This window comes from Elephantulus edwardii, unplaced genomic scaffold, assembly GCF_000299155.1.
Source record: "Elephantulus edwardii isolate Elephantulus edwardi_28Jun2011 unplaced genomic scaffold, EleEdw1.0 scaffold00025, whole genome shotgun sequence".
Classification (NCBI taxonomy): Eukaryota; Metazoa; Chordata; class Mammalia; order Macroscelidea; family Macroscelididae; genus Elephantulus; species Elephantulus edwardii.
This window is the reverse complement of record NW_006399775.1, coordinates 18,498,990-18,517,671: the sequence shown is the minus strand read 5'-3', so window position 1 is coordinate 18,517,671 and position 18,682 is coordinate 18,498,990. Positions and strand designations below refer to the sequence as shown.

The 18,682-nt window shown below is 42.3% G+C and overlaps 1 protein-coding gene across 1 annotated transcript in view; it reads left to right on the top strand.

The window, feature by feature from the left end:
- The window catches only part of TENM4 (teneurin transmembrane protein 4), a 613,887-nt gene that overhangs the window by 577,880 nt on the left and 17,325 nt on the right, over positions 1-18,682 (top strand). Inside the window, exons 26-27 of the mRNA XM_006882894.1 lie at positions 9,829-10,001; positions 15,033-15,268. Coding sequence (XP_006882956.1) covers positions 9,829-10,001; positions 15,033-15,268 — 409 coding nt within the window. The remainder of the gene's footprint in view (positions 1-9,828; positions 10,002-15,032; positions 15,269-18,682) is intronic.

Here is an 18,682-nt window from a genome sequence, read left to right as displayed (position 1 = left end):
TTACCCTACCCTACTGTGTCTCCTGCAGGGCCTAACTAATTTATCTCTGTATCAAGCTCAAAGCTTGCCACCTAGGTGGTACTCAGTAAATATTTTATGAGTGAAATGTAAATTCAGGCAGGAAAGAAAAAAAGAAAAGCTATGATGCAGTAGGAAGAATACTAGATTAAAACCCCAGCTACAGCAGCAACAGTCAGCATCCTGTCAGAAAACAGAAATCGACTTAGAAGGTTCAAATAAAGAGAATTGGCTTCTAGTTTTTGCTGGGAGGAAAGGGAACAGAATGTAGGAGATAACAACCTTACAATGGAAACAAATCAGAAAAATGGCAAATTCATGTTTTTTAACTCTTCCTCTGAGGTGGGAGGGCAACCAGTAGGTCCAAATCTAAGGAGAGAAAGACTTCTGCAGAAAGACACAAGATGTGAACACTAGTTTACTGAGGTAAGTACCACCAGACACTTGCAATAGAATTCAGTTTGGGTAGTTGGTGAATTGGTAGAGGGTGATAAATTGGTAAGAAAGTGTGAAACCACGGGAGGCTGCAGAAATTGAACAAGTCCACATTTTCTTCAGGGTTTTTCTCTCCAAATACCCCCAGATATGCACAGAAAAGAGTGGAGGAAGATTTCAGGAAGTGTTCCTTGTAAATCTAGTAGAAAGACATAGCAGCCCTTGAGGGAGGGACACAAAAACCTGCCTGCTCTATTAGATCCTACTTACCTAATCTCGCGTGTGGAACAAAAGCCTTTCTTTGGCAAACAGGGCAACAAACACTATCCTGCTTCAGCACTGGTGAAAATCCAATACAGCCAAGGGAAGATAACAACCTATTTCTCAACCCTAACCACTGAAAAATGCTGAGAGAGAAGTTGTTGTTGTTATTGCTGTGTACCATCAAGTCGAAACCAACCCAGAGCTGACCCTCTGGCAGGTTTTCAGAGGCAGTTAGTAGCACAGGAGGAGAATGCCCATCCTGCTCCACAAAGAAGCTGGTATACTTAATCAACCTTGTGCCTTTGGGATTGCAGTGCAGCTCCTTGCCACAAGGCCACCAGAGCTCCCTGAGAGAGGAGTAGGAATGTGTAAAGGTTCCAGAATGGTAGCCTTAGAAGGATCAGGAATGCTGAGGAGTCTACCATTCCGAAGCTCTGGGACACATGCCTGTCTAAAACTGAGGCTTGGTAAAAGAAAAGAGAACACTTCCACCAACCACAGTGATAAGAAAGAGTAGAATATTCCTGGGAGAGGGATAAGACAAAGGCATGCAAAGGGACCCTCTCTAAGAAACAACATAAAGGTAGGACTTAAAGCAAGAGATGGTGTAGACAGTGATGAGGAAAACCGCTCTGACACCCCAGTTCACACTCTAAGTACAAAGTATTACCAGAAGAATGCAAGACTGAGAACCATAGAAACAATAAACCTTGAACCCAATCTGAATCCTAATGGAATTAACGCAGACTTCCTTACCAAAGTCATAGAGGAGAAAAAGAAGACGAAAAAAACACCCATGCCATTTCCAAACATTAAACATGTTACCTAGTTTCTACTGCACTACACAAGATGTCCCATTTCAACTGGACAAGAAATTGGAGACAACAAGGTTGAAACATCACATTTCCAAGAGACAAAGCAGCGATCAGAATCATACTTGGGTGTGACACAGATGTGAAACTGTCTGTCAGGGAATTTTAAATCCACACTTCCCTGGACTATGAACTTTCCTACAGATACACTACCTCAAGTGCCAAATCAGTGAAAAATAAGGTGCAGTGATACAATCGAACACGTCTTGGAAATCCTGAAAGTGACAATTCATTGTATGGTGCCTAATTCTATGTGAAATATACAGCAAGTATGAGTTATTATTGCTGAATTCAAGAACTGCCCTATTCTCAAAAGTTGGCAGTAGCTAATGGTATTGATGATCTTTCTAACAGTGACCCGAGGCCAAGCCAACTCACTGTTGGAGTGAATTATTCAGGAATGATGCAGAATCCAGTTTCTCGTGTTAGTGATTGTGATGTTTGAGAGAATCATGCATGAATATCATAAAAATGAAATTTGTATTTTCCTACCGAAAACTCATAATCAGCAGAAGTTTATTATCAGAGAGGCAATTTAGCATTTTTCTCACCCACTGTGCATCATAAGATGCTTGAGATAAAGTATTGAGTGTGAAGAAGAAAGCCTTATAGTGTGTGTGAAGATACCCTTTAGCGGTCCTCTTCTGAGAGCCAAGTTCACAGCAACCATCTGAATCTTTTATGTGTTTTTTTATCGTGCTCCAGCGATGCTTTGGGAAAATGAAGTGAAGAAAAGTCAGTGGAAGGAAATAATGAAAAGCCAATCATCTGGCCCATCCCTGTCACACTCCTCAAATGGGGCTTGGCATCACTGCAGAGTCGATGGTGGTGATGGTAAAGCAAAGCGTCTTGAAGTGAAAGCTGTCACTTGGCTTCACTCACTTGAGATTCCCAAGCACAAGAGTGTGTTTAACACAATGATGAACTCAAACGGTTTTCCTTTGACATAGCTCCCTTTTTCAAGAGGAAGCTTAATGAAAGAACACAGACCTTAAGGTCAGACAGGCCTGGCCTTGAATCTATCTTCTTCCATAAGCAATGTGGTCTTGAGCAAGTTATGGTTCTTTCTGAGCCTCGGCTTCATCCTTTGTGAAATTATGACAGAAATACCTACTTCAAAAGAATGATTGTGAGCATGCTGCCAGGGCATGGTATGTAAAAGGTTCTGATGGCATCTGAACTGTCCCTTCCTCATATGGGCTGAAAAAGGAGTGACATTCTTACTCTCAGTCCCATACTGATCAACAATAGCCTCTACCATTGATTTACTTACGTACTTTTTCATTCATTCCGTAGATATAGTTTGCATGCCTTCTCCAACTAGGTACTTCTTTAGACTATAAGAATATAGACTAGGTCTCTGTCTTCAAGAAGCTAGTATTATAATGAGAAAAGACAAATAATAAACAAATAATAAGATGCAGGTTTCTCCTGCTATCCAAAAGAAGAGCCTGCCTATGAAAGATTTCATAAGCCCAAAAGGAATAAAACAAAGAAATAATAACTGTTATTTATATGCAAAAAGTTGTGAGCATCCTCAGACACACACACACACACAAAAGTAACCTACCAATTCAAACCTAACACTAAAATAAATCAAACCTAAAGTAACACTAACATACAGTGTTCACAGAGTCCGTTGACAGGTATAACAGTGTGATGCAAAGATGCTGAGTCCCCATGGAAAGAGAATGGCTGTGGCTATTCTTGTTGCTCAGGGTGAGCCTCTTTTAGCAGCTCGTTTCACTTTTCTATAAAATTATCTCCTGCTTTCTTTTGGTTAGCAAGAAACAGGTGCTAATGTAATCTTTCAAGAAAGCAAAATGACATTAAATATACTTTTGAAAAGCAACTATCCTGTTGTTATGTTATGCCATCGAGTTGTTTGTGACTTACAGTGACCCTACGCACAATAGCCCTGAAACCTGCCATATCATGAGCCAGTCTCATTACCTCCAACACACCTACTCCCGTTTCCCTAGAGAAATCTCATTCAGGATTTTCCTCTCTTGCACGTTTCTCCACCTTTTCAAGCATAATACCCTTTTCCAAGGACCGGTCCCTCTTGACAGCATGGCCAAAATATGTGAGAAGGCACTTGAGATCTTTGCCTCCAGAGGACAACATGATTTAATCCTCTACAGGACAGGCCTGTTTGTTCTCTTAGAAGTCCATGTGCAGTACTCTTCTCCAGCACCACAACTCAAAGGTATTGATTCTTCTTCTATCATCCTTAGTCATTGTCCAGCTCTCTGATGCATAACAAGTAATTGCAAAGACCATGACCTAGATCAGATGCACCTTAGATGACCTGAAGCATTTGCTGCAGAAGGTTAAAGACTGTACCCTTCAATGCGAATTGAAGCTCAACATCAAGAAAACAAAGATTCTCATCACTAGGCTAATTGGCAACATAGTGATAAAGAAGAGATTGAGATTGTTAACAATTCCAGCTTTTTCAGTTTCACAGTCAACACCCTTGGCACCAGCATCCATGAAATCAAAAGGTTAATTGCACTGAGTAAATCTGCTTTGAAAAATAAAAAAGCAAGAGATACGTATAAGAAGCATAGTAAATACAGTAAATGACCACATAAAGCGTGTGTGAGGGTTCTGTTTTTCTCCATACCACACTGCTGACAAATGTAGAACCTGGGATCAAAAATTGGACTGTCTAGCTCCAAAGACCTTCCCACACTAACATGTTCCTTTTGGTTAAAAATACATTTTCCATGCCTTGTGAGTTCCCCCAGGTAAAGTAAAACCATGGCAGATGTCATTAAACTGTAGTCCAGAAGTCACCCAGTAACAGGGCAAGACTTTAAGGTAGCCCATTGGAGATCATACCTTACATACCTGGCCCACACCTTGAGCTCTGTACCAGGAGGAGAAAGGGCTCTGCAGAAGGTTCCACAGGGCCCAGGTTGTCAGGGTCCAGTGACTGAGCACCCCCAGGTCTCATAATCTCATGATGCAAAATCAGGAGGAGCCAGTTTCCTAAAAAGACAATCACAGATATTGATCAGGCAGCAGATAGATCTGATGGCATTTCTCAAGCTCTCGAAAGCACTGAAATGAGTAAATTGGAGACAAGAAAATCTTATACATTGACTATTCTATTTGATGTTCATTTAATTAAGACATGCAGTCCTTCTAATGGAAAAATGTGAGGAGTGGAAATTATTGTTTTTGGGCCGTCTCATAAAATGAAAACCAGATCTTGAAGGCAGGGAGCCCTTTTATTGTATCTTCACCAGGCTCAATTTAATTATGTATTACAGGCTACCTTCAATAGTAATTACAATTGTATGCATTCATACAAAGCTTTTCTGTGGAGGAGTTAAAACTCCGGGGAAAACCTTTTGAAGGTTACTGAAGTATCATCTGGTGGGAGCAGTTGTTTCCATATTTGTATATTTAGCAGGTGTTTATCATGTACCTACTCTGTGGCAAGCTCTGTTAAGTCATGAATCACAGAGCAAGAAATTTATGGAGCAGCAAAGAGACCTTGGACATCGAGTCACACACCCTCTTATGTATTTGTTCAGTCAGTGTTTCCTGTTTCCCTATTCCAGTCCGTGCTGGGGAAGCAGAGGTGTACTGGGTGCTTCTCCTTCAGGTGCCATTGCTGGCAGGTGGTGGGATCCAGATTCCCAGTCCGGCTGTTAGGTTCCAAAGGCCAGTCCCTCCCTGACCTCTAGCAGCTCACAGAGTGAAGACAGTGATAACCTATGTCTTGGCTACTGCAGAGCAAGGAAAAGCATTGTATGCCAGAGAGAATCCTTGACAGAGACCAAGCAGGACTTTAGAGGGTGGCATTTGAGAAGGCCTTGTTCCCATGATAATGAATCTAACTATGAATATTAATAATCTATCAATTCTTGTCTTCGAGACTCCAAAACTTTTAAAGTACTTTGCATGGTAATAATAAAATCATTGTTTGTTTCTTTCAATAAGTCAGGAAATTAGATAGGCTGAGTTAGACAGTCTTGCTAATCGGAAGTATGTACATGGATAATAGCTATTAAGAAATCAGACTAGAACAGCATATCCATCACAGGAAATTTCTGGATGGAAATGGATCATCCTGTTGATTCAAGAGGTGACTTAGGATCACCTCTTGATCACTTCAGAATGTTTAGGAACTACAGATACCACTAAGATGACCAGGGCCTTAGTTTCTAGAGTATTCATTTTTGGTAAGATAGTTTCTGTGATCTTGATTCTTGGCTCATAAATTAGGGGTAGTCATACCCTGGTCATATTTTACTGAAAAGGCTTAGAAATACTTATCCAGTCAAAAAGCCTTCCCTATAAATGCCAATAACTTCAGGAGTTCTCTTACGACAAACTCACTGTATGTAACACTGGGTAGAACTTTTGTGATTATGAAAATAATCTGTTTTAATTATTGAAAATACTGAAACCATAAAATACATGTAAATGGGCTTCCAGTCCAGAAGACAGAATAGACAGACATCAGTTCAACCTTTCTGCAGAAAAGACATCAATAAACAATAACTTTGAAAGCCATGAATATAAACGAAGAACTCAAGAATAACTTGGAACAAGAAGCTAGATGGAGCATAACACCTTAAATGGCATAGTGCAGCCATTTTGAACAGTTGTTTATTTGCTGTAGGGACCGAGATGGGCAGTAGTCCTCCCCACACCAGTGGCTAGTTGATAGGGAAAGGAGCAATATTCCTCCAGGAAATATCCCCCAGGAAACAGTTCCAGGAAATATATTTGCAAAGTCCTCTAATTGCCTATGGGAGAGAGAACCCACAGAGCTGATCTAGCCCCAGAGCCTTGCCCCCATGCCCAGGCCTGAGCCAGTGTGGTAGAGACCATCATATTGCCTGCCATCCTGGAAAGGGTCCCTTTCCCCTTCAGCCATCAGCAATAGAAGGAGTCAGCTAGGTCTCCCCAAGTGCTTTTGCTCTTGCTGCACAACTGCTCTAACACCAAAGCCTGGAGTGATTTATTCAGAAGACCCTTACCAATGCCTCTTCTGTGTCAGGCTTTCTTGAGGGCAGTTACTATTTGGTGTAAACACTGTCCCTGCGGTCATGACCTGGTGCAGGTAGAGTCCGTAAATGGGAGTGTCTGTGCCAGCGCTCAGTCTGATCTCTGACAGGAGATTGCTTGCTGAGAGCCTTCCTGCTCTCTTTTAACAGACCTCACCTGCGAGCACAGTAGAGCAGAACCCAGGAGACTTGGCAGGAAGCGAGGGCCTAGCTGAGGAGTCACAGGATGAGGCTGATTAGCTGACCTTTCATTTCACCACTGCTAAAACCCTCTGGGACCCTGTGACCAGCTGGACTTCCATGTTGTTTGTTTTGTCCATTCAAGTCAGACTGACTCATAGCTGACCCTCCAGTGAGTTTTCAGACGCAATTTAATCACACCGGAGAAGATTACCTCCTTAACAGTAGTAAAGAGTCCAGTAGAAAGATCAAAATAAAAGTTGTTGTCATTGTTGTATGCCAGAGAGTCAGAACTGACCAATAGCTGACCTTCCAGTGGGTTTCCAGAGGCAGTTAATCACACAAGAAGAGATTGACCATGCTCACACACACACCCCCACACACCCTGCCCCAAAGCAGCTGGTGGATTCAAACGACATGCCTTCATTATTGCATTATTCATTAATACCTCTAGGCCACCAGAGCTCCCAACGTATAAGAGAGGGAGTAAACCTAGCTGAACCCATGTTACAACCTGGAGCATAAGCAGAAATCAGAAATCCTGGCAGCTGAATGAAGAGACTCCCCCCCTTTCACATATAAGTGCAAAAAGGTGGTTTAGACCCGCATTTGCAGGAACCTTGAGTTATCCATCATTAAAAACAATTAAATTGTTGCTAGCCCTTCTACTGAACAGGGAAGACCAGGTATGCAAAACGTACTTGCAAATGGCCAGCACAGAAGTGCTTGTTGAAGTCAAAGAGTAGCTAATGGCAGAGAAACACACAAAACTAAGTTTTGACTCTTACCTCTCTTATTAGCAGTGTGGCCTTGAGCAGGTGACTGAGTCTCCATCTCCTCTTGGGTGAAATGGGGATAATAAATACTGTTTAATTGGTCAAGATTAAATGGCAGAAAGAATGAAAAGCCAGTAGAACCATGCATAGTACATGGTAGGTGTTCAATAATGTGGGTATTTATTTTGTTGCTATCAGGATAATGAAGAAGGGAATTAAGTTTCAATTATGGTGCTTCAGATATACCACATCAGAACAAAGCTGTAGGTTCTAAGAGTTGCAGATACGTAACTGCTTAGTATTGGGTGTGAAATCATGGCTAAGAGGAGATTATGTGAGTTTATATGACTAACCTGCTTACGAAGCAGCAAGTGGACTCTGAGCCCACTTTTCCTTTTTATTTTTAATTGATATTTTAATGAAAGTTTGCAAAGAACTTGGATTTCCATTCATTCATTGTTGCAAATTTTCTTCCCCGACCCCCCTCAGTTCACTTTTTTCTTTGAAAAAAAAGTTCTTTCATTGTTATACCTTCCCCACCACCATAACCACTTTAATATGCAGCTCTTATTCTGGACTCTTGTCATTCCAATAATACCAGTCATACATTCCTTTTATAAAGCTCTCTCCCTGGTCTGTTTCAATGCCATGTACATTATTTATCCCCTCTTTTCTTAGTTTCCCTGCCAACCCCAATATCAGTCCTGTTGTATAACAGTGACATTATGGAGTATTTGTCTTTTTGTAACTAAGATATTTCACTCAGCATAATGTCCTCCAGGGCCACCCATTTTGTATAATATTTCATGAGGTTTTCTCAGTGCTGCATAATATTCCATTGTTTGAATATACCACAGCTTCTCTATTCATTCGTTTGTTGATGGGCACTTGGGTTATTTCCAACTCTTTGCTGTGTGAACAAAGCATCAATAAACATGGGTGTGCATATACCTGCTTGGGTGGCAGTTATAGTTTCTTTAGGGTATGTTCCTCATAGTGGGATTGCTTGGTCAAATGGTACTTATAGTTCCCACTTTTTGAGAAAGCGCCATACTGCCTTCCATAGTAGTTGCACCTTTTAACACTCCCACCAACAGTGAACAAGTGTTCCAGTTTCTTCACAACCTCGCTAGCATTTGTTTGTGAGTCCACTTTTTCTGTGATAATAAAAGCAGCAAACTAGGAAGCTCCTGGGTAGTAGTTTCTCCATCTGAAGTGTTATTCAGAGAAGCTCAGTATATAACTATTTCCTGAGTGTTTTGTATAGCATATTGCAGCATCAAGTAGGGTCAGATAATTTCTGGAAGGTTCCCATCTCTGAGATTCTGGGTTGAGAGTCACATCATGGCCTTCACTTCACTCGCTTCTGAGTAGATATTATCCTATAGCTGCACTTTCATATACATTCATCGTTTTCCTGGGAAGTAGGCAGAGCAGGAGTTACTATCTCCATTTTATAGATCATTTAAATCAAGTGTTAACAGATGGTGTTTTTTCCAACTATGGCATTGTGTAAGAAGCAGTGGTAACTCGGGCATGGCTGAGTCTGACTTCTACCCACTTCAAAAAGGGGCACTGTCTCCATCAATAACATCATTCGCACTCTACAAATATCTACATAGTCAAAAATGCCACCCCACATGCTCCTGCACCAATTTTTACCAATCAGTGGGTCCAATGTTCATTGCAAGACTCACAGACTTTACTTACAGTTGTGGAGTTTATTAGGGAAATAGGTTGAAGAGTGGAGGAGGCAAAGAATATCTCACAATGCAAGTCCAGATTTTGTGCAGCAGTCTCAAGCCAGATTAGCAAGGCACAATTCTTCAATTAGTGACAGTCCAGGTTCAGTTCAGCACAAATGCAAAGCCGCCTCTGCTTTCCTCAGTTGTCCAGCTTTATCTCAGAGCACTTACAAGTCAGCTTTTCCTTCAATCATCCAACAAGCAAAATCTTCAACTGTGACCTTCATCTCCAGTGTTCCTCTGGTTCCTTACCACAGTGTCTTCACCACAGTGCCACAGTCTCTTCACCGCTGTCATCGCCTTTCCTCACAGTGTGGAAATATGCTCGATTATTGGCCCCACAGCTGTTGATAATTTGTAGGGCACGAGTCTGCAGTTAAGGTAGCTGGAGACTATGCCACTTTCCCAATGGGAGCTAACACAATGATTAGAAATGCCAATTTTTAGGTTTTCTGACAGCACAGGCACCATTTTATTTCTGTTACTCAATGCCTCTCATTGTTTTTAGGTATGACAGCTTTGGCCGCCTGACGAATGTGACCTTCCCCACCGGCCAGGTGAGCAGTTTCCGAAGCGATACAGACAGCTCAGTGCATGTCCAGGTAGAGACCTCCAGCAAGGATGATGTCACCATAACCACCAACTTATCCGCCTCAGGTGCCTTCTATACACTGTTGCAAGGTAAGCTTGCCGGGGTCCTGGGTACTTTGAGACAGAGGGTTCAGAAGACCCTTGGAGGATCATGACATGAGAAATAGATGATTCTAGAGGGCCTAAAAACAAGGAACTGTTACCATTGGCTTCTAATTGTATTTCCTGATAGTTTGCAAATCACACACCACCCTCAGTCCTGTAATTTCTTTCCCAGGAGATTCTGAATAATACCTCATTTTTGCATGCCATTATCATCAGATTAAAGAGTAGAGAATCCATTATCCTTTAGCTGCTAATCTCGGTGACCTCACTATTTTGCCATCAAAATGGCTCAGATTAAGACTTAATCCCATATTGGTGCAGGCAAGGACAAAGGACAAGGATAATTAAACCTAATTATGAAAAGGATGTTGATGTGGACCACAGGTGAAAACAGTTTGTCCCTCTGCTAGGATTCCACAGGAAAGAGACCCTTCTTCCCTGTGTCTGTTAAAAAAAAACAAAAAACAATAAAACACACAACCCTGATGTGGGTTTATCTGTCAGGTTAATCACAAAGTAGTGAAAAAAATGACAATGACTAGGGAGGCTAGAAGGAGAATTGATACCTTTGAGCTATGGTGTTGGAGAAGAGTTTTGAATATACAATGGACTGATAAGAAAAGGAACGAGTTCATCCTTGTTGTTGTTGTTGTTGTTATGTGCCGTCGTGTCATTTGCAACTCATAGTGACCCTATGTACAACAGCCCTAACCTCTGCTCTGTCCGGAGCCGTTCGCACTGTCTCTGACACTCCCATCCCGATTGCCCCAGTCAGTGAATCAATCCACCTCATAGAGGGTCTTCCCCTCCTACGCTGTCCCTCCATCCTGCCAAGCATGATGTCCCTCTCCAAGGACCGGTCTCTCCTCACAACATGTCCAAAGTATGTTAGACGGAGCCTTAGAATCCTTGCCTCCAAGGAGCCACCTGGTTTAACCTTTTCCAGGATGAATTTGTTTTCCTAGCAGTCCATGGTACCCTCAATACTCTTCTCCAGCACCACAGCTCAAAGGCATCAATTATCCTTCTATCCTCCTTGGTCATTGTCCAGTTCTCTGATGCATAACAAGTGATTGCAAAGGCCATGGCCTGTATCAGACACACCTTAGTTTTCAGAGAGACATCATTGCTTTTCAGCACTTTGGAGAGGTCCCTAACAGCAGACTTTCCCATGGCAATACGTCTTTTAGTTTCCTGGCTACTGGTGCCAAGAGTGTTGACTGTGGAGCCAAGCAAAGTAAAGCTGTGAACAATCTCAATCTCTTCACCATCCATCCTGATGCTGCCAATTGGTCCAGTGGTGAGAATCTTTGTCTTCTTGACATTGAGCCTCAATCCATATTGGAGGTTACAGTCCTTGACCCTCTGCAGCAAGTGCTTTAGGTCCTCCTCAGTTTCAGCAAGCAGGGTTGTGTCATCTGCTTAACGCAGATGTCCTAGAGAGGGTTAAACCAGACTGCTCCTTAGAAACAAGGATTCTGAAGCATCATCTGACATACTTTGGACATGTTGCAAGGAGAGACCAATCCTTGGAGAAGGACATCATGCTTGGGAGTTTGAAGGGACAGCACAGGAGAGAACGACCCTCTATGAGGTGGATTGATTCAGTGACTGGGGTAATCAGGGTAGGTGTGTCAGAGACAGTGAGATTGGCCCAGAATAGAGCAGGGTTTAGGGCTATTGTACATAGAGTTGCTATGAGTCGCAAGTGTCTGGACGGCACATAACAACAACAGTGAAAAAATAAAAACTTTGGACTGTGTGATAGAAAGCCCACATTCGCATTCTTATTCCATCAACATTCCACTATGTGGTTTGGACAAACTATCTCCCCAAAGCTTGCTCTTGGTTTTCTTCTTTGAAAGAAGAAAGTACACTGGAACCATGCTGAATGTTATGGAACAGTGCCAAGTACAAGGACCCTGGATTCTTCTGATATGGGCTTTGTATCCACTGGACCAATTTCTACCTGTGAGAACTGAGTGAAGTCATTCTTCTTCTCAGTTTCTGATTCTGGCAAATGGGGTTGAATTGTAGCCCTGTTTCATAGGATTGCTTAGATGAGGTCTACAGACAGTATATGTTAAGTGACTAGGAAGGGTTTATACATACTTGTTGGATTAAGTCATTAACAGGCAGCTTGATTAGCCATAAAAAAAAAATGTTTATATATTTTCACAAGCCTTTTTATTCTCAAATTTAGTCCTCTGCCTTTGAGAAAATAGGGGGGGAAATTCACAGAATAATACTGGTTCTGTCTGAGAAAGAGAAACAGAGCCCTGAGCTTCCTCCTCACACATCCTCCTTTAACAGTGAATGAGGACACACCTCGGGTGCTTATGCTTAACTTGGGTTATTGCCAAGAGATGGTGCTAATTCAGCGCCAGCCAAGATTCTGCGTGACCAAGGACAGCAGGCTCTCTGACAACTCAGACATCTTGTCCTTCAGGCTTGTTTTCTTCCCTGTGGTTAAGAATTTTCTCATCCAGCCACTCCACACTGTTAAGCTGGCTTTGAGTATTTTTTTCACAAAGGTTGATACAAGCCTTCTTATAGTCTGGAAATGCTTTTCTTTTTTTTTTTTTCTTTTTCGTTTCAGAAGTGCTACATTTCCTTGGTTTTCACCACCAATTTCCTAACAGCTTCTCAGGTGGGGGAAAACAAGACACACTGTTCTGATTGTATACAAAGATTGTGAAGACCCACTCCAATCTCAGAATCCTTAAAAATGTGCAAGAATAAGTACATCTTAGAATCCAGAAAACATGGTCCCTGTTTCTCCTCCCTCTTCTCGTGGGCCGTGCTCAGATGTGCAGTTTCACAGTGGCCTCAGTCGAGCCTCTGTGAGAAGCTTTTCTGGTTTCAGCTTATGTCTGAACCTACAGGAAGAAATAAGAAGTAGCTACTAATAAGTAGCAGCCTTGGGAAGTCACAGCCCACATTAAGTGGGGATCATTTGAGACGGGCCTCTCTGGATGCTGTTCCCTCCACAGTCACCATTAATGGACAGATGTGGATTCAGCAAGGTACAGCTTTAAAAGATAAATTGACAGAGGATTCTTCACCGTTCAAAGAAAGTAAAATATAGATTGTCAGTGAATAACGCAGAGCAAGTTTGTGGAAATTTTTACAATAGTGCAAGAAAGAAAAGGGTGGGGAAGATTTGATGCCATCCAAACAGAAAAGATGCAATACAAAAGGGGAAAAAGCACATCCTGAGTGCTTGGCATAGTCTGAACATATTTAGTTCAACTCAGAACATGTTCCCTGAGCACACACACTAATGACAATAATGATAGCTAGCATGTTTGGAGTATTTATTGAGTACAAAGTTTATGTTTAGTGTTTTATAATCATTTGTTGTTGTTGTTACAGTCCATTCTGACCTATGGTGACTACATGTAAACAGAGTAGAACTGCACAGGCACACAGACACAGCATTCTGTTAGTAATTTAGATATTGAAGTTACTTTTTACCGAGTTATAAAGAATATTTCTACCCCTAATATATGTCAACGGCTTTAAAATACTCAACTCTCTATTCTAGTAATCCAGATTTTTAAGACTTTATTTTGATAAAATAAAACAAAGATTCTCACCACTGGGCTGATTGGCAGCATCATGGTTGATGGTGAAGAGATTGAGATTAGTAACAGCTTTAGTTTGCTTGGCTCCACAATCAATACTCTTGCTACCAGCAGAAAGGAACTCAAAAGATGAATTGCATTGGGAAGTCTCTGTCAGAGACCTCTCCAAAGTACTGAAGAGCAACGATGTCACTCTGGAAACTAAGGTGCACTTGATTCAGGTCATGATCTTTTCAATTATTTAATATGCATTGGAAAGCTGGACAATAACTAGGGATGATAGAAAGAGAATTCATGCCTTTGGGCTGTGGTTCTGGAGAAGAGTATTGAATATATCATGGACTGCTAGAACAAACAAGTTTGTCCTAGAGAAGATAAGATCAGGCTGCTCCTTGGAGGCAAGGATTCTGAACCTTCATCGGAAATACTTTGGATATGTTGCAAGGCAGGACTAGTCCTCGGAGAAAGACATCATGCTTGGGAGGGTGGAGGTACCGCACAAGAGAGGAAGATCCTCAATGAGATGGATTGATTCAGTGACTGGGATAGTGGGGGTAGATGTGTCTGAGACAATAAGATTGGCACAGGATCAAGCAGGTTTAGGGCTGTTGTGCATGGGTTCATTATGAGTCGTGGGTGACTTGACGGCACAAAAACAACAATAACAATAATCCAAAAATAAAGACATCTATTTCCTCAAATATATAAATACATTCTACTTGAGATAAAATCTGTCATTTAAAAATACAAAATTCTTATTGATTTCTAGTCTATTTAAAAGGTTGGACAATCATCACCACTGTCAAATTCCAAAACATTTTCATCTTCTCACATCCCCCCAAAAATACATACTCATTTAACCATCACTCCTCATCTCAACTAATCTATCTCAGTAGACCTGACTATTCTGGTTATTTCGTGTAAATGTAACCATACTTTAGGCTACTCTTAATGTCTAGGCTCTGTTGACTAAGCATAATGTTTAAAATGTATTTCCATCCCATTTCTTTATAATTATTAAAAACTGGAAACAGTCTATCAATTGTGAGGACTGATTTGATCGTCTTTTCATGCGGGAGAATTCTATGCAACTATTAAGAAAGATGTTTATGAAAAATATTTAATGGCATGGTATTCAATGATCAGTGAAAAACTCCAAGTAACTTCATTTTTAAATGTTTTTTAATCTTAAAATATAGGGATACACCAAAATATTAGCAATGATATTTTTATTTTAATTTTATATATATATTTGGGGATGAGAAATGAACTTTACTTTCATCCCCACATAGTTTCTTAGTTTTTAAATTCTTTTGTATTGTTCCTGCGGTCAAAAGGAGAGCTCTTAAAATCAGCCTGTCTTTACTGTGCATGCGCCTCTCTCCCAGATCACTCTTTCTGAGCAGTCTGTCTGCCTCCTCTTCCTCAGACCAAGTCCGGAACAGCTACTACATCGGAGCAGACGGCTCCCTGCGGCTGCTACTGGCCAATGGCATGGAGGTGGCACTACAGACGGAGCCCCACCTGCTGGCCGGCACCGTCAACCCCACCGTGGGCAAGAGGAACGTCACGCTGCCCATTGACAACGGGCTCAACCTGGTAGAGTGGCGGCAGCGCAAGGAGCAGGCTCGCGGCCAGGTCACCGTCTTCGGGCGTCGCCTGCGGGTGAGCAAAAGCCCACCACCACCTCTGGATCTGGGCGGGGGGGGGGGGGGAGGACAGGGCCAGCAAGAGGGAGAAGGAGCTTCTGTCTTAGAAGCTCTCCCTGACTGATCTGAAGGAGAACCTTTTCTTGGTTTCTTCCGTTTCCTCATCTGTGATGGTGAAAGTAAAATCAGGGAACCACAGGGACTAGGGAGTCTCTGAGCTATCTGCTCTTTTCACTTGTAGAAACATCAGTGGCCTATCTGCTGGGTCTACACTAGAGTCCCAGCTGTACAGCATTCTCTCAGCAAAGTCAAGTTAAAATGATCTCTTAGAGTCCCAGTTACATTATCCATAAAATAAGGAAAACAAAACCAATTAAGTACTTAGGAGCAAGAATTAGAAATAACATCAAAAGTGACTCATTCAGGGGAGCTCTGGTGGCCTAGTGGCAAGGAACTGCAACTACAATCCCAGAGGCGCACGGTTCGAATCCACCAGATGCTCTGCCGGGGAAGGGGGGACAATCTCCTCCTGTACCAGTCAGATCTGATTTGACGGTACACGCACACACACACACACAAAAAAAAGTGACTCATTCAAAGTCTCAAAGTCGGGCACATAATGAGTGATCATTAATAGCTATTCTTATTGTTGCTGTTGTTGTTGTTATTATTATTTATTATTATTATTATTAATGCTATTACTATTGTTAATATGTGTGCCAAGTTTCAGTTGGAACACTTGGAACCTCAGCCACATTTTCTGCTCTGTTCAGGTAGAACTGTCTTTCCAAGATGAGAGCCCTCCTACCACAGTCATTGTCACCAGGCTGGCCTCTGGAGGCTAGCCTTTTCTGAATACAGATTGTGCATGCCCTGAACCAGCTTCACTTCCCATGTTCCCACTGTAAGTGGCCTGCACCAAGGACCTAAGCACCTGGCTAACTTCCTTCCACCTTTAGAAGGGAATATGGTGGGGAGAGTGAATGCTGATGAACTTAACCCTGGCTTCCAGCAGCTCAGTAGATAATGTGCTAAATTACAGTGAACCACAAAATGGAGCCAGACGTCTCCAACATTCTAAAACCACAGAAGCAGTGACATAGCAACCCAACTGGGACTCTCTTAAGTCCCTTGCCCTTCAGCAAAAATAAATTTCCATAAACTCCTGTTTAATACAGGAGATGGCCAAAATCCAGAGAGAGTAAGTGATTTATCCTAGAGTCACACAGCAAGGGAATGAGAAAGCCTAGAAAGTTGGGGTTCTGTCTTTCTGGCCCGGTCCCTCAACTCAGAGCTCAAGCTCATTGCCATCACAACTGACTCATAGCTGCCTCTCCATTGGGTTTCTGAGGCTAATAAATCACATGGGAGGAGATCATCCATCCACTGAAGAACTGCTATTAGATTCGAACCGCTGGAGAGGTGTCTGGCCTTTGGGTTAGTAGTGCATCTCCCTATGGACTTGGCCAGCAGACCTACCAATGTCCATAATGCTTTAAATGCGATTGTGTACCATTGAGCTGGAACCAACACATAGCTTACCCACCATCAGGTTTTCAAAAGCAGTAAATCACGTGAGAAGAGATTGCCCATTTTTCTCCCATGGAGTAGCTCAGTGGTTTCAAACTGTGTGACTTTGGATTGGCAGTGCAATTACTTATCACTAAGCCACCAGAGCACTCATGATGTTGTTATTGTGTGCTGTAGAGTCAGAACCAATGCATAGCTGACCTTTCAGTGGGTTTTCAGAGGCAGTAATTCAGAGGAGGATATTGCCCAGCTTTCTCCTGCAGAGCAGCTGGTGGCCTTGAACTGCCTCCCTTCAGGCTTGCAGCACAGCTTTCTGCCACTAGGCCACCAGAGCTCCCAACATTGAACCCAGAAAAATCAGACTTTTCTGATTCCTTCCATAGAATTCAGCCAGGAACCTTAGGGACAATCTGATATGGTAAATAGCCTCCCCTTAGTTTCTTGTCATGGGAGAAGGATGGGCAAGCAATCTCCTCCTGTGCGAATAACGGCCTCTGAAAACCCACTGGAGGGTCAGCTATGGGCCAGTTCCAATTCAATGATATAAAACACAACAACAAAGTTCCTTGTTTAAATTCTCAAAGTGCCTTGATTCTAAAATCTTTACCCTCCAGCACCTCCTTCCAGTGCACTAAGTGGAAAGTTTGACCTGGGTTTGATACCTGCCTGGGCGTGTGCGTACCTCTGAGCAACTCTACCTCTCAAATTCCTTTGCAGAAACAAGATAATATAGTCAAATCACCTAACCCAGTGCCTCTAGACCCCAGGTGTTCCATAAACGGTGGCGATTAGTACTATTAGGATTTCCTCTCTGGCGGGTGAACTGGCCCACAAGTTTCTCAGGCTTTAATTGGTCCCTCTTCCAGCTGCAGATTAATGGTGCTCCAGTCCACTGGCTGCATTTCTGCATCCTCTTGAAATAAATGACCACCCACAGTGGCAGAATGTGGAATTAGAATGTTAGCCGGGTGCGCCTCCCCATAATGGAGCTCATTTTTTATACAACTGGGAACTTTTTAATAAAGAAAGATGTAAAATAATCTCATTGCCGCCACTGCCGTGCTCAGGATGCATTAGGCAGTTCCCCAGTGAGCTGCTTAATTCAATTTTATTAATTTTTTCCACAGAGGTATAGCTCCCCTTCACCAGGGGTCCGCTGGGGGTGAGAGGGCTGATAGCCCCTAGTGGAGGCAGTAAGGGGACCCTACAAAGAGATTCTTTGAAAAGGTCCATGAGATTATTACCAGTGCAGCTGCTCTATCTTCCCTCGCTTCCTCTACAAAAAAAAAAAAAAAGCACAACTTCAGCCTTCAACGCCTCTGATTTTTCATGAGAATTGTCTGCCACACTGTTTTTGCTTCTGCGATTGTGTTTGATTACCCCAGGGAAGGCAACCTTATTATAACCAGGCCATTCACAGCTAAAGTCGTCCTGGCATCATCATTATGAATCCTTATCTTCAGGGCTTTATAATTTGTATGGGGAGAAAGAAGAGACACACATGTCTCTGCTTCTACTGAGGACAGGCCATGATCATTTACTGTCATTTAATGGAAATCATTGCAGTCATTTATTCTCTGTGTTAGGTGCTCAGCAATCCACTGGCTAATTTATTTGTTTCTTTAAGTCTCACAACAACTCTGTTTTATCAGACATAGAATTGATACTCAGAGAAGGCAAAGGATGGGCCTACGGTCACAGAGAAAGCTGGCTGCAAAGCGAAGGCTAGAATCCTGCCTTTAAAAATCCCGGACCTTAAAAAAAAACAAAAACAAACAAAAAAAAACCCCCAGAATCCATGTAGAGAACCAAAGGGGCCTCGCTTTACCTTAACAATATGTGGGATTTTACAGCCTGGTGTCCAAATAATCTGTTTTCCTCTTGGGTCTTCCTTACTACT